The following is a 15,720-nucleotide window of genomic DNA, read 5'->3' as shown; positions in this document are numbered from 1 at the left end:
ATTTAACTTTTAATCTAAACGAGAATTTTGCATTGCGAAGGATGCCAGATAAGACGATGATGCGCATCCCAACCATGCAGCATCACATCTTTGTGTTGCGTGTATTGTATGTGCGCACACTACATTAAATTGCCTCAAAAAATGTATGCTTCCCCCGAAACTGCTGTAAAAATATCATGCTACACATTTTTAAAGTCCAATTTGTTATATGTTGTTTGTACCCAATAGTGATTTCTTTGAAATGAAGTAATTTATAACTATTTGTTAATTATTTATAAACAGATTAGTAACTGTTAATGAACAGCGTATTGCTACTCTATGTGCCACAAATGGCCCATGGGCCAGACTTTGGACACTGGTGTCAACAAACCGGAAAGTTTCCTCCATGTTTGGTGCAGGAAGTCATCCTCACACTTTTGATGTTGTTTAGGTGTGCTGCCACCATGCACAACAGGAACCACAAATGAGTTAAACTTAGCTTTTACTCATGATCACAATACTATAGTGTGTTTTTTCCAAATAGCATTGATTAAATGTTTTTGCCGCCACAGGTTTCAGTGCAGTTTTGCCCAGACGAAGCTGGAGCAGGGATGGAAAGAAGATGCTGTTATTTGTTCAAATCTCCTCCTCAGATGCGGCTCAAGGCGGCGGTAACACAATCAGTCTAATGCAGTTTTTACAGATTGAAATATAGTTTCGGATATGAATGTAATGAGAAAACTATCATACTTTTTAACATCGTCAAATTGGAATATAGAGCAAGTGCAGTGTTGCAGAAGATAAAGAACTAAAAGTTTAGTTACACAATTATTTTATTTTAGAGTTTTAAAAAAAAGGTAAATCAACCAATACAAAAAAACATTAAATACAAATTCCCCAAGTTTAAGTTGTATAATAAATGTAGATAAAATAACACAAATTGATAATACAGACAGCTAATAAACAATTAACAATTATTCCCCCAGTAAATATTGATAAGATGTTCCCATATATTTATATCTTTGTTATATTTTGTACTATATATGTGTGTATAAAGTCGAGCTTATTTTGTCCTTCCTGTTCCCTGTGTCTCAGAACTTCCTGATGGTTTGTTCACTTATATACTGTATGTACCATAAACAAGATTGGCATCAAGATTGTGCTTGAGTAAGTAAATAAATACAAGATATCCAGAGTTAATGACATCAGACACTGTTTTTCATAAAAAAATTATACATTAATTAAATTAGGGATGAATGATATCAGACACTGTGGTATTCATTAAATAATTTTAAAGTATATGATAACAGATCAATCAAATAATATCAGAAACTGGCAATTATTGATTACAAAAATAAAATTCAGAAAAAATTATATCAGACACCAGAGCATCAATTAGGAATATTGAATGAATTCAGGATAAATGATATCAAATATTATGACATCCACTGAATGCTAATTAGTCAGTTCATGATTAATTATATCAGACACTGTGTCAATAATTAGATAATACTAAATGAGTGAATTCAGGATAAGTGATATCAGACCCTGTTGCATCCATTGGATAATAATGAATAAATTCAGGCACAATGGCATGCATTAGCCACCACTAAATGAATGAATTCTGGATATGTGACTTCAGACACTGTGACATCCTTTAAATAACAAAAATCAGTATATGATAAATGTTATCAATTATTGTGACATCCATTAAGAATAAGAATTAATTCAGAATACATAACAGAGATTGTTTTTATTGCTAAATTATAAATGAAATGATGGATAAATTATACCAGATATATTATTTATTAAATAATGATACATTAATGAATATTCAGAGTAAATATTAGACACAATTATTGAATATTAATAAAATCAAAAATGAAATTCTGGACAAATGATATCTGACACTGCGGTGTCCATTATTAATAATAAATGAATACATGATAAATGAAAGCACATTCTGTGACATCCATTAATGCATGCATGAGAAATAATATCAGACACTATGACACTTATTGAACATTGATCATTTCAAGATAAATTATATATCAGACACTGGCACCCGTTAAATAATAAAAAAATGAATTAATTCAGGATAAGTGATATAAGACACTGGCATGCATGAAATAATAAATTAATTCAGGACAAATTATATCAGACACTGGCATTCATGAATCAATAATAAATGGATCAATTTGGGATAATTGATGTCAGACATTGTGACATTAATTAAATAATGGTACCAATGATTGTCACACACACACTAGGTGTGGCGAAATTATTCTCTGCATTTGACCCATCACCCTTGCTCACCCCCTGGGAGGTGAGGGGAGCAGTGAGCAGCAGCAGTGGCCGCGCCCGGGAATCATTTTTGGTGATTTAACCATGTAATCAGGAAAAAATATATCAGACATTGTGGCATGCATTAAATAATGAATTAAATCAGGGTGAATGATATCAGACATTGTGACATTCATTGTTAGATTTTAATAAACAAATCCTTTTTTTCTGAATTATTATAAAAAATGGCAACAGGATGGCTTCAACAGAACATAATTTATTCATTAAAAAACAATGGCAGGAAGTTAAATTATTTTTAAAGGCAGATAATTACATACATTAATTACAATGTCTTAATAAACTGCAGCAACATGATGTGAATCACTGTGGTGATATTTGTTGTACACAAACAGTTATACAATTATATAGTATGTAAGAATTAACAAAACAATACTGAAAATATATACAGTACATGAGAATATTTGTTTGCAACCTGCGAGTACAAGCCCAATATTTAGGCAAGCAAAGATGACATAAATTATGGAGTTAAAAGTTTGAGAACAACAAATCTAGACCATTTTGCTGAGCCACTGGCTAAAGTGCTTTTCCATGGCCTTCCTGGCAGCCCAGCTGCCGTTGTTCACCGTGGGGATGATCTGAAGCGGCCGCAGCCACTGGACGAAACGCTTCAGCTCTAAGAAGCTGCTGTGTTCGCTGTATGGGATCCCTGGAGGACGAAATACAAAATAAAAAAAAGATAGAAAAATGACAGCCAGCACACCGTGCTGGCTGTCTTAGTCATTTGTTACTAGAGCAAAGGACACACCATAGATGGAGATGTTGCCGTTGACGACAGGCTGAATGTCCTCCACTGAGCCCATCTGCTGGCTGAAGGTCCACCCGGTGGGCTTGAAGGCAACCAGACGATCGTACTGGCTAGAGAACTTCGCCAGGTGCTCACGTAGCTTCTGTGCAGAGACAAAAATAGAATAAAGTCAAAAATGCCATTGTGCCGAAGTGTATGTTTGCATGTGTACTGATATTTGTGAATTATTTTTACCAATTTGTATGTGATAAAGTTACTTCTTACTTTGCATGTTATTTGAAATATTTGCTCAATCAAACAAGCATTGTAATCATACAAATGATAAGCTATATAAACGATATGAAAATTAGGTTTTTGTTTTGTTTTTTCAGTAAAATATATCATTATCATAGCCAAATATTTCATTTAAAAATATATTTATTAATTTAGTTATTTAAATTTAATGTCATTATTATTAAATATGGCCTTGACAAAAAAATATGTAAATTTTTTAACATTTTCCTAAAATGTGTAAATAGTTGTTTTTTTTCAACAATATGCATTTCCTAGTAAAATACTTATTTTAATATTTAAATAATAATAATGTTTGAATAAAAACACTTCCTTATACCGGTAATTTGTAAATAGGGCCAAATATGTTTTTTGGAGGAAAAATTAAGCATTATTACCAAATATTGTATTTAAAAATATATATTTAATGATTTAAATTTATGTCATTATCATTGTTATTAAATATGGCCTGAACAATTGTTTTTACTTTTTCTAAAACTTTTAAAAAACTGTGTAGATAGGATTTGGAAACAATTAGCTCTTTCTATTAAAACACTTTTTATAAGATGTACGGTATATCTTAATATTTGAATAAGAAATAAGTCAAAACCCCCATAACAATTTGAAAATAGGAACAAATATGTGTGGGTGTTTTTTTTGTGGAAAAATATAGCATTATCAAGGCTAAATATTTAATTTTAAAATACATTTCATTTTAATGTCATTGCTATTAAATATAGCCTTGACAAAAAATACGTGACATGTTTTTGAATGTTTCTAAATTTTTCAGATATGTTTTGAAACAATTTGCCTTTCCTAGTAAAATACTTATTTTAATAATTAAAATATAATAATATTTGAATGAAAATAACCCCCTTGACCATTTAAAAATAGGGCCAAATATTTATGGGTGTTGTTGGTGGAAAAATGAAGTACGATAATTATTAAATTTATATATGTTTTAATATATAAATTAATGTCATTAGAATTGTTATTAAATTTGACATTGACAATCGTTTTTATTTTAATTTTTTTACATTTCCAAAATGTATAGGCAGGTTTTTGAAACAATTTGCCCTTCCTATTAAAATACTGCTTTAAAAATGTAAATAATAATATTTGAATAAAATAAGCGACAACCCCCTTAACAGTTTGAAAATAGGACAAATTATGTGTGCTTTTTATTGGTGAAAACATATATAGCATTAATAAGGTCAAATATGACATTTTCATTTAGGTTATTTATTACTTCTTATCTGATTGTGAAATATAGTTTTTTCTGCACAGCCTGAAGCTCGAGATATTTTTTGCATGATCTTGTACTAATAATTAGGTGTGCAGAAAAAAAAAATCGATTCACAGCCGAATAATGATTCTTATTTATTCTGATTCTAAATCTATTCTTGAAAATTAGAAACCTTTTTTTTTAACTAATACATTTTTAAAAAGACGTTTTTAAGCCATCGCCGCGCTTATATGTCAGCAGCTAAGAGGAGCTTTTGTAACCTGCAACATAAAAGTTTTATTTTAATTTTCATACCAAACAATACAGTATATGAGCATCGGTTTGAATTGATAATTATGTTGAATCAAGAATTGTTTCTAAATTGAAGCCCCCGGAGAATCGGGATCAAATTGTGAGTTGTTGTAAGATTCACATCCCTACTAGTGATGATCTGGAATATTTCTAAGGCAACGTCGAGAGGGTTTGCCACATGGACCTACTTTGACATTGAGTTGCATCATGGGAAGAACGTGGACCCTTCCTGCCTTCCAGTCGGTGGTTAAGCTTTTTTTAATGTGCTCCGACTCCAGACAGCACATGGTGTTGAATTTGTCTCGCGAAAGGCACACTTTGGAGCCTAAAACCTCTGCCAGAGCTGCAAAGAAGATAGAGAAATATCAAAATCTGACACCTTAGCATCCCTGTTCCCGTACTTATATGAATAAATGTCTTTATCTCTCATGTCACTTGACTGACATTATTAGGTTGCAACCCCAATTCCCAGTTGTTTTTGTTTTGGACATGCATTCCCACTATTATGCCAGGAAAAAAGTGAAATTTATGATGCTGTCTGACAAAACATTCGCTCCCTCGCTGTGGGAGGTTGGAAATCTGCAGGGAAAAGTCAAATGAAGACATTTTTATGATGGCAAACACTAACCCAAAAAGACCTTTTCCTTGCCCACAGAGTAGGATCCACACGCCACTAAAGTGCGTGGGTGCAGCGTCACCAACTCGAAGGCCCTGCTGGTGGCGAAGCTGATGACGTCCTGCTGTCTGGGGAAGGTGTACTCTGGGCTGCAATACCTGTTAGTGGAGGACAAGCGCAGTGTTGGACTTCACCATGATAATAATTAGAGGTGGGAATCTTGGAAACCTCACATTTTGATTAAAAAACGATTATTGAAGCATCTATAATTTATATACAGTACAGGCCAAAAGTTTGGACACACCTTTTCATTCAATGCGTTTTCTTTATTTTCATGACTATTTACATTGTAAATTGTCACTGAAGTCATCAAAACTATGAATGAACACATGTGGAGTTATGTACTTAACAAAAACAGGTGAAATAACTGAAAACATGTTTTATATTCTAGTTTCTTCAAAATAGCCACCCTTTGCTCTGATTACGGCTTCGCACACTCTTGGCATTCTCTCGATGAGCTTCAAAAGGTAGTCACCTGAAATGGTTTTCATTTTACAGGTGTGCTTGAAGCTCATCGAGAGAATGCCAAGAGTGTGTAAAGCAGTAATCAGAGCAAAAGGTGGCTATTTTGAAGAAACGAAAATATAAAACATGTTTTCAGTTATTTCACCTTTTTTTTGTTAAGTACATAACTCCCCATGTGTTCATTCATTGATGCCTTCAGTGACAATCTACAATGTAAATAGTCATGAAAATCAAGAAAATGCATTGAATGAGGAGAATATGTGTCTGTACTGTATATTGATGCAGTTTTACATTTCTTTTGGTTCACTAACCAAGCATTTATCACTTGCAACATATTAATTAATATTATTTAATAAGAAACAGTTCAATTGATTCCCACATTCATTAAAAAATGAAAATGTGTGCAAAACTGGAACATACGTGCCCGATAGAGATGCGCGGATAGGCAATTATTTCATCCGCAACCGCATCAGAAAGTCGTCAACCATCCGCAATCCACCCGATCTAACATTTGATCAGAACCGCATCCGCCCGCCATCCGCCCGCACCCGCCCGTTGTTATATATCTAATATAGACGATGCAAGGCATTAGTGAGGTTATAAAGCTTTTGCCTGTTAAAGAAAGGAGACTGATCCAATGGAGCACAGACATTCGCGTGCCAAGCTGTCACGACCCAGACGCACACCAGTGCGCAATCATATGGGAGCCGCGCTGAGCGCACCTCCAAGCGCGTCTCGCTGCCGGCGACGGCCGGGTATATGGGCCCGACGCTCCAGCGCCATCCATTTTCAGGGCTAGTTGATTCGGCAGGTGGGTTGTTACACACTCCTTAGCGGGTTCCAACTTCCATGGCCACCGTCCTAGCTGCTGTCTATATCAACCAGGGTGAGCCCCACCCCTTTCGTGAGCGCACTGCGCGCGGAGTGACCCCTGTTACGCGCCCCCGGCAACGGGGGTGGCGGGCAAGTAAGCTGCGCGGGCGGAGCGCGCGGAGTGACCCCTGTTACGAGCCCCCGTCCACGGGGGTGGCGGGCAGGTAAGCTGCTTACCTGCTGCGCGTGACGCCGGCCACGGCGAAGGCGGACGAGGCAGGGTGTCGGTGCGGTGGGCGCGGTGGTGACCCTGGACGTGCGTCGGGCCCTTCTCGCGGATCGCCTCAGCTACGGCTCCCGGTGGGGCCCTCTCGGGGGAAGGGGCCTTGGTCCCGGACCCCGGCGAGGCGTCGGGGGCCTTCTCCGCTCCGTAAAAGTGTCCATCTCTTTTTTTTTCTTTTTCTGTTGTGGCATATGCAGCAGGTGCCTGCTCGTTTTTCGTATGTGGGTAACAACATTTAACTATGTATATATATTTCCGAATTGGTTTAACTGCCACCCGCCTGAATCTATTTAAAGTCTAATTTTTTTTCAACCGCCCGACCCGACCCGCGGATAAAATCTAATTTTTTTAAATTTCATCCGCCCGATCCGCGGATAATCCGCGGACTCCGCGGTTGTGCCCGCAAACCGCGCATCTCTAGTGCCCGATAAAGGAGCTGGTCGGATCTCTCTGTGAGGCGACTCGCTGCAGTCAGACAAATTTGAAAACGGTCTGCATTACTTTATTTACAATAAATGAATCGATTATTGACGTTTACTAAACGATTCTGTAATCACCCATGTCCACATTGCGATGCATCTAAAAATCGATTATTTCCCCCCGGCTCTAATAATAACAACTAGAAAAATCCAGCGGAAATTTTGATGGGCCTGCTATCTGTGCCCTCTGGCCGTAGGTGGTCGGAAGTCGCCTTACTTTTAAGATGGTGCCGAGTGTCTGAATCCGAGAGTTTTAGGTGTAACTGTATAAAATGAACTACAAAGCTAGCCTAAAACGTTAGCATTCTTACATTAAAATGCTAACATTTAGCATGTGTGCAAACGTTAGCATGTTTCATATACCAAGTTATATGACTCAAAGGTGTATGGCTGCGAAAATCGAGAAAAAAGTGTAAAATTAGATGAAAAACTTGGCATGCTAAAGTTAGCTTGCCAGCATACTATCGTTTGCATGCTAACAGTTAACAAATGTCAAATACCAAGTTATATTGAATTTGGTGTAAAGGGTTGCAAAACTAGCTCAAAAAGTTAGCCTTAGTAATTCGAGAAAAAAAACAAACTTTGCTAAAAAGTTAGCACTTTAATGTTAGTGTGCTAGCATGCTAAAGTTAGCACGCTAACAGTTAAAAAGTGCCGGTAATTTTTTTTTGCCAGGGTTAAAGTAGACAAGTGTGTGAACAAAATGAGACATTATGCACCGAGCTACGTGGAAGTATGGCTGAGCTACAAAAGGAGGTAATCTTGTCTTTTTGGCGTTTGTCTTAGAGCAAGGGTGTCAAACTCTGGCCCACGGGCCAAATTTGGCCCGCCGTGTAATTTCACTTGGCCCGTGAGGCGATATAAATTTAACACTAGAGCTGGCCCGCCGATTATATACAGCGGCGGTGCCACGGTACACCGCTAATTCTCATACTTGCCAAACCTCCCGGGAGACTCCCAAATTTCAGTGCCCCTCCCGAGAATTGTAACGTCCCCTTTTGGGGGGGGGGTGTTGGAGGTAGCGAGGGTGTATATTGTAGCATCCCGGAAGAGTTAGTGCTGCAAAGGGTTCTGGGTATTTGTTCTGTTGTGTTACTGTGCGGATGTTCTCCCAAAATGTGTTTGTCATTCTTGTTTGGTGTGGATTCCCAGTGTGGCGTATATTTCTAACAATGTTAAAGTTGCTTATACGGCCACTCTCAGTGTAAACTGTATCGCTGTTGATGAAGTATGCGTTGCATTTACGTGTGTGTGCGTACAGAAGCCGCTCATATCTTGTGACTGGGCGGGCACGTTGTTAGAAGGGATGAAAAGCGGACGTGACGTCAGGTCGTAGAGGACGTTAAAAGCAGTGCCTGTAAGGCACGCCCCCAAGACTGTGGAATACGAGCAATAATGACTGATGAACACCTTCGTTCAATAATGAAGGTTGCCTCAGCTCAAAGCCTGAGCCCCGACATTAATGAACTAGCATCCAAGAAAAGATGGCAGGTATCTGGCTTGGGCACATCAGATTAGATCAGTGTGTTGCAAACTGAGCCGTTTAAAGTCCTGAATGGTTGGTTTATTCATTATTTTATTTTCAAATTTATTAACCTGTAGAAAAAGTTAATGTTGATATTTACCTTAGAAGGCTGCAAATAGAAAAGAGGCATTAAATTTTTATTTAAATTGTATTTGATATGCCATTGATATTTTTTAATTATTATTACTATTATTTGAAACTCGATTTTGCATGTCACTATAAAGTTATATAAGCCTTGCTTGTTCAATATTTAATGCAAAACTTGTTTGGGTCCCTATTAAAAGGTTAATTTGTTCAACCTTGGCCCGCGGCTTTGTTCAGTTTTAAATTTTGGCCCACTCTGTATTTGAGTTTGACACCCCTGTCTTAGAGCAATCGTCCAATAAAATGAATGTATCCATTCAATTGGCCCATTTTTTTTTTGGTTCGTGAATAGCATTGCTATGGTAACACAAACTGTTCCCAATTTAGAGTACCCCCATCGCCGCGAACGAGACCCTTCCGACGGTATAACATATGTGGGGGTTCGTTGGCCGGTTTGTCTCATATTAGACGTAAGAGAAACGTGCGGAACAAAAGTAATAATACAAGTTGAAGTATGAACAATAATAATATGGGCTGCTTGCATCAAAAGTGCCCATTCACTGCTGCTTAGCAGCATGTGAATGGGCGCTGGCATTGCAGCAGGCCCATAATTATATACTGAAAGCACTGCGTACGTCGTGTCCAGGTAGAGAGTCTGCACCCTGCAGCCGAGCAGCTCCGGGTAATCCTCCATAGATGGATCGGCTCGGAAGTCTCCAGTGTGGAGGATAGTGCGTCCGTTTGGAAGGAAGAACAGCAACATGGCAGCTCCTGGACAACTAAACGCAGCATCAAGTACAGTGAACCTTATGGTTATGTCATTTTTTTTAACCTGCCATATAAAAAGAAAAAACTTTTGGTGGAAGCTTCTTCAAGTGTTTAGGCTTAAACTGACAATAACAGTGAAATACGTTGAGTTGACTTACTGGTTGGCTTCGAGAAGGATGACATCCACTCCATCCACAGTAACCCTGTTGTTCATGGGAAGGACGTGCACATGCTGCTCAGCCACCCTCAGTTTGCTTTTCACCAGGTTGCCGGTAATCTAGAGAGGTGTGCCCCAAATATTTTGTTCATATAAGACTTAGACTTCCTTTTTATTGTCATTCAAATTTGAACTTTACAGCACAGATAAGAAAGAAATTTTGTTACATAAGCTCATGGTAGTGCAGGATAAAAAAGGAATAAGGTGCATATATAAATAAATAATTATATATAAATAATATATAAATATATATATAAAATAAATAAATATATACAAATACTGTATATATAAATAAATAAATAGATTACTGTACAGATATTTATAGTTGCAATTTTCGCATGCGTCCACGTTTATGGATGTATGTTATATTGTCTTTTTTATTCCAGCGAGTTAATCCATTTTGGGGGGAGTTGAGGGGATAATTTAATTATGATGCGTTCAAGAGTCTTACGGCCTGAGGGAAGAAGCTCTTACAGAACCTGGAGGTTCTGCTTCGGAGGCTGCGGAACCTCTTTCTAGAGTCACCATCCGTGAATTCAAACTATTTATCAGTGCAGCCAAATTAGGTTTTTTACTCAATATGACAGTAATGTTCTTAGAATTCTGAGATAATGCGAAAAAAGTAATAAAAAGTAGTTTCAAGCATAACTCCTAAACCAAACATGCCATATGTCTAATAATGCCTGTAAAAATGTATCTTTGCAAGTTTTACTAGAAACATGTGCTTTTGTAAGGTTTGCAAAAAGAAAACAAATGTTTTTTACTCAATATAACAGTAATGTTCTTAGAATCCTGAGATAATGCGAAAAAAGTAATAAAAAGTAGTTTCAAGCATAACTCCTAAACCAAACATGCAATATGTCTAATAATGCCTGTAATAATGTATCTTTGTGAGTTTTACTAGAAACATGCGCTTTTGTAAGGTTTGCAAAAAGAACATTTTGTTTTTTACTCAATATGACAGTAATGTTCTCAGAATCCTGAGCTACTGCGAAAAAAGCAATAAAAAATGTATTCAAACATAACTCCTAAACCAAACATGCAATATGTCTAATAATGCCTCTATTAATGTATCTTTGTGATTTTTGCTAGAAACATGTGCTTTTGTAAGGTTTGCAAACACAAAAGTTAGGTACTGTATTGACCCAAATAGAGAACTTTTTGTTCCCCTTTGAAAACGACTGGGAAAAGAATGTCTTATATTTTAGGTACAGAGATTTATACATGACAACCAACAAATGAAAAATATTTGTCCGTTTTTCAAGGGGTTTTGTCGTATATTGGGGACTACTGATTTATACATGAGAACCAACGGACGAGAAAAATTTGTCCGGAGTTGAGGGGGTCTTGAAAAAGAGGGGTGGTCTTATATTCGGATCGATTAAAAAATTGCATTTCACAGATATATACATGAAAATAAAACAGGATAAAAATATGTCGGATCTTAAAAATTACCGGTTGTCTTATATTTGGGGTCTAGCAATTTCTACATGAAAATCGACAAATTAAAAATATTTGTCGGGTCTTAAAAAACACTGGTCATCTTATATCCATAATCTACTGTTTTAATACATGAAAATCAAATAATGAAACATTTTTGTCTGACCTCGAAAGAGCCTTGAAAAAGAGGGGTCGTCCTATATTCGGGAGTCTACAGATTTATACATAAAAACTAACACTAAAATTATTTGATGCGTTTTGAAAAAACAAGGTTCTCTTATATGCAGGGTCTACTAATTTATGCATGAAAAACCAATAAATGAAAAATATCTGTTGAGTCTTGAAAAAGACAGATTGACCTATATTCGGGGTATACTGATTTATACGTGAAAATCAACAGATGAAAAATATTTGTCGGGTCTTGATTAAGACTGGTCATGTTATATCTTGAGTCTACCAATTTATACATTACAACCAACAGATTAAAAATATTTGTCAGATCTTAAAAAAGACTGGTTGTTTTATATTCGGGGTCTACCATTAAAATAAACGAACACATTTTTTTTTTGTATTATCCTGAAAAAGAGGTGTCGTCTTATATTCGAGTTTCACATATTTATACATGAAAACCATAAGGATAAAAATATTTGTCGGGTCTTAAAAATGACCAGTTGTCTTATATTCGGGGTCTAGCAATTTATACATGAAAATCAACAAATTAAAAATATTTGTCGGGTCTTAAAAAAGGCTGGTCATCTTATATCATAATCTACTGTTTTAATACATGAAAATCAACTAATGAAACATTTTTGTCTGACCTCGAAAGAGCCTTGAAAAAGGGGTGTCGTCCTATATTCGGGAGTCTACAGATTTATACATAAAAACTAACACTAAAATTATTTAATGCGTTTTGAAAAAACAAGGTTCTCTTACAGTATATGCAAGGTCTACTAATTTATGCATGAATACCAATTAATAAAAAAATATTTGTTGAGTCTTGAAAAAGACAGATTGACCTATATTCGGGGTCTACTTATTTATACGTGAAAATCAACAGATGAAAAATATTTGTTGGGTCTTAAAAAAGACTAGTCATCTTATATCATAATCTACTGTTTAAATACATGAAAATCAATTAATGAAACATTTGTTTCTGACCTTGAAAGAGCCTTGAAAAAGGGGTGTTGTCCTATATTCGGGAGTCTACAGATTTTTACATAAGAACTAACACTAAAATGATTTGATGCGTTTTGAAAAAACAAGGTTCTCTTATATACAGGGTCTACTAATTTATGCATGAAAACCAATAAATGAAAAATATCTGTTGAGTCTTGAAAAAGACAGATTGACCTATATTCGAGGTCTACTGATTTATACGTGAAAATCAACAGATGAAAAATATTTGTCAGGTCTTAAAAAAGACTGGTTGTCTTATATTCGGGGTCTACACAATTTATTCATAAAAAGCAACAAATGTCCGGTCTTGAAAAAGAGGTGTCATCTTATATTTGGGATATACATGAAAACTAACAGAGGAAAAATATTAATCGGGTCTTGAAAAAGACAGATTGACCTATATTCGGGGTCTACTGATTTATACGTGAAAATCAACAGATGAAAAATATTTGTCAGGTCTTAAAAAAGACTGGTTGTCTTATATTCAAGGTCTACACAATTTATTCATAAAAAGCAACAAATGTCCGGTCTTGAAAAAGAGGTGTCATCTTATATTTGGGATATACATGGAAACTAACAGGAAAAATATTAGTCGGGTCTTGAAAAAGACAGATTGACCTATATTCGGGGTCTACTGATTTATACGTGAAAATCAACAGATGAAAAATATTTGTCAGGTCTTAAAAAAGACTGGTTGTCTTATATTCGGGGTCTACACAATTTATTCATAAAAAGCAACAAATGTCCGGTCTTGAAAAAGAGGTGTCATCTTATATTTGGGATATACATGAAAACTAACAGAGGAAAAATATTAATCGGGTCTTGAAAAAGACAGATTGACCTATATTCGGGGTCTACTGATTTATACGTGAAAATCAACAGATGAAAAATATTTGTCAGGTCTTAAAAAAGACTGGTTGTCTTATATTCAAGGTCTACACAATTTATTCATAAAAAGCAACAAATGTCCGGTCTTGAAAAAGAGGTGTCATCTTATATTTGGGATATACATGGAAACTAACAGGAAAAATATTAGTCGGGTCTTGAAAAAGACAGATTGACCTATATTCGGGGTCTACTGATTTATACGTGAAAATCAACAGATGAAAAATATTTGTCAGGTCTTAAAAAAGACTGGTTGTCTTATATTCAAGGTCTACACAATTTATTCATAAAAAGCAACAAATGTCCGGTCTTGAAAAAGAGGTGTCATCTTATATTTGGGATATACATGGAAACTAACAGGAAAAATATTAGTCGGGTCTTGAAAAAGACAGATTGACCTATATTCGGGGTCTACTGATTTATACGTGAAAATCAACAGATGAAAAATATTTGTCAGGTCTTAAAAAAGACTGGTTGTCTTATATTCGGGGTCTACACAATTTATTCATGAAAAGCAACAAATGTCCGGTCTTGAAAAAGAGGTGTCATCTTATATTTGGGATATACATGAAAACCAACAGAGGAAAAATATTAGTCGGGTCTTAAAAAACACAGGTCATCCTATATGCAGGTCAATACATGACTTTGCTTCTTCCTAAAAGTCTCAACCTAACTTACTTTGTTGCAGTAGATTGGAAGTGTGAACTTCTTGGTGAGTCCTCCATAGTGGTCTGAGTGAAAGTGAGTCAGGAAGTAGGCGGTGATGCCCTCGATAGCGCCGTAGTGAAAGGCGTCGATGACAAACGTCGTGCCTGAGCAAAATGTTACATATACTGTGAGTGTAACACAGACAATCCACATTTTAAAGCGCATACAGAGGTAGATAGTACAGACCACTTGTGATACTGCCATACAAAATGACATCATGTGGTTGCCGAGAGAGAAAATACACAGAATATGTGAGATACTCCATTACTCACCAGGAATCTTTTTGTAGAACGGACAACGCGACGATTGTTCATCTCCACCTTCTCTTTCTCGGTTCCACCATTTTTTTCTCCGTTTTCCCGTCTCTACTGGAGCATCCACCGCGTCGCCATTGCTGACATCTTCCCTTGTGGTTTTCTTCCTCTGCCTGCCTCCCTTCTGGCCTCTCCAGTTCTGAGCGACTGAGGAACTGCATGTCGCGTCTAGGTCTGATTGCACTAAAACGTCCCGTTTCTCCTCCTTCTTAAGAGGTTTAAAGCCAAAGAACACCCCGATGTCTGTCTGCTTGAAGCTGGAGCCTTGATTGCCGATGCTTGGAACAGTCCGAGGCGCCATGGTGAACTGGAGGGTTTGAGATGATGGAGGAAAACTACTGCTGCTTGGAAGGTTTTCCCGTAAGCGTTCCAAAACAAGCCTCTGAGGAGACTGGAGGCTTTCCTCCTTAGCGGACTGGGTGTCGTTTATTGCATTGGTGCTTTCAAAATCAACAAAAAGCTCATCATCACTGAAGAGAACCAGAGAGTCTTCACCTTCAGATCTAGTGTGGGCTTTGCCGTTAGTGGCCTCTACCTCTGCAGGGAGCTCCGAAAGAGGGGAGTAGGATATTACATCATCGATGTCAAGAGGGGGCTCATTTTTAGCGAAAGTGGAAGGAAGTTCAGTCCTACTTTCCTGTGAGGAGCTAACAGACGAGCGGCCTTTAGAAGACGGCGACGACAACCAGCCTTTCTTCTTCTTCATGTCTTCTGGGCCGGGTGATCGCAACAAGAGGAGGCCATTGGAGAGTTTCGAAGGCGGCGTCCCAGCATCAATTGGGTCCTGAGAGGTACCACCCAGTCCAGTCTCGAGGATTCTGGCTTCACTGTTGGCTCGGGTGTGGGCCAACAACGTGTGGTCGAACTTCTTGTAATGGTTTGGAATGGAGGATGAGCACAGGAGACCATCTGGACATTCTAGTATGAACAGCAAACATGGAGGACACATAATAAATACATTTCTACTATTATGAAAGGCTTAGTAGTTGTAA

At 37.0% G+C, this 15,720-nt stretch overlaps 1 protein-coding gene across 1 annotated transcript in view; it reads right to left on the bottom strand.

Moving 5' to 3' along the window:
- Positions 1-2,528: 2,528 nt before the first annotated feature.
- Positions 2,529-15,720, bottom strand: part of dclre1a (DNA cross-link repair 1A (PSO2 homolog, S. cerevisiae)) — a 14,379-nt gene continuing 1,187 nt past the window's right edge. The window contains exons 2-9 of the mRNA XM_061966706.2: positions 14,687-15,646; positions 14,385-14,518; positions 10,147-10,265; positions 9,856-9,999; positions 5,524-5,669; positions 5,084-5,238; positions 3,089-3,230; positions 2,529-2,989 (exon numbers count right to left, since the gene is read on the bottom strand). Of these exons, the coding sequence (XP_061822690.2) occupies positions 2,832-2,989; positions 3,089-3,230; positions 5,084-5,238; positions 5,524-5,669; positions 9,856-9,999; positions 10,147-10,265; positions 14,385-14,518; positions 14,687-15,646 (1,958 nt within the window). The 3' untranslated portion in view covers positions 2,529-2,831. The remainder of the gene's footprint in view (positions 2,990-3,088; positions 3,231-5,083; positions 5,239-5,523; positions 5,670-9,855; positions 10,000-10,146; positions 10,266-14,384; positions 14,519-14,686; positions 15,647-15,720) is intronic.

The sequence above is a fragment of the Nerophis lumbriciformis genome, linkage group LG11 (assembly GCF_033978685.3).
Source record: "Nerophis lumbriciformis linkage group LG11, RoL_Nlum_v2.1, whole genome shotgun sequence".
Taxonomy (NCBI): Eukaryota; Metazoa; Chordata; class Actinopteri; order Syngnathiformes; family Syngnathidae; genus Nerophis; species Nerophis lumbriciformis.
Note: the sequence above shows the minus strand (reverse complement) of the source record. Positions and strands in the feature narration are given on the sequence as shown.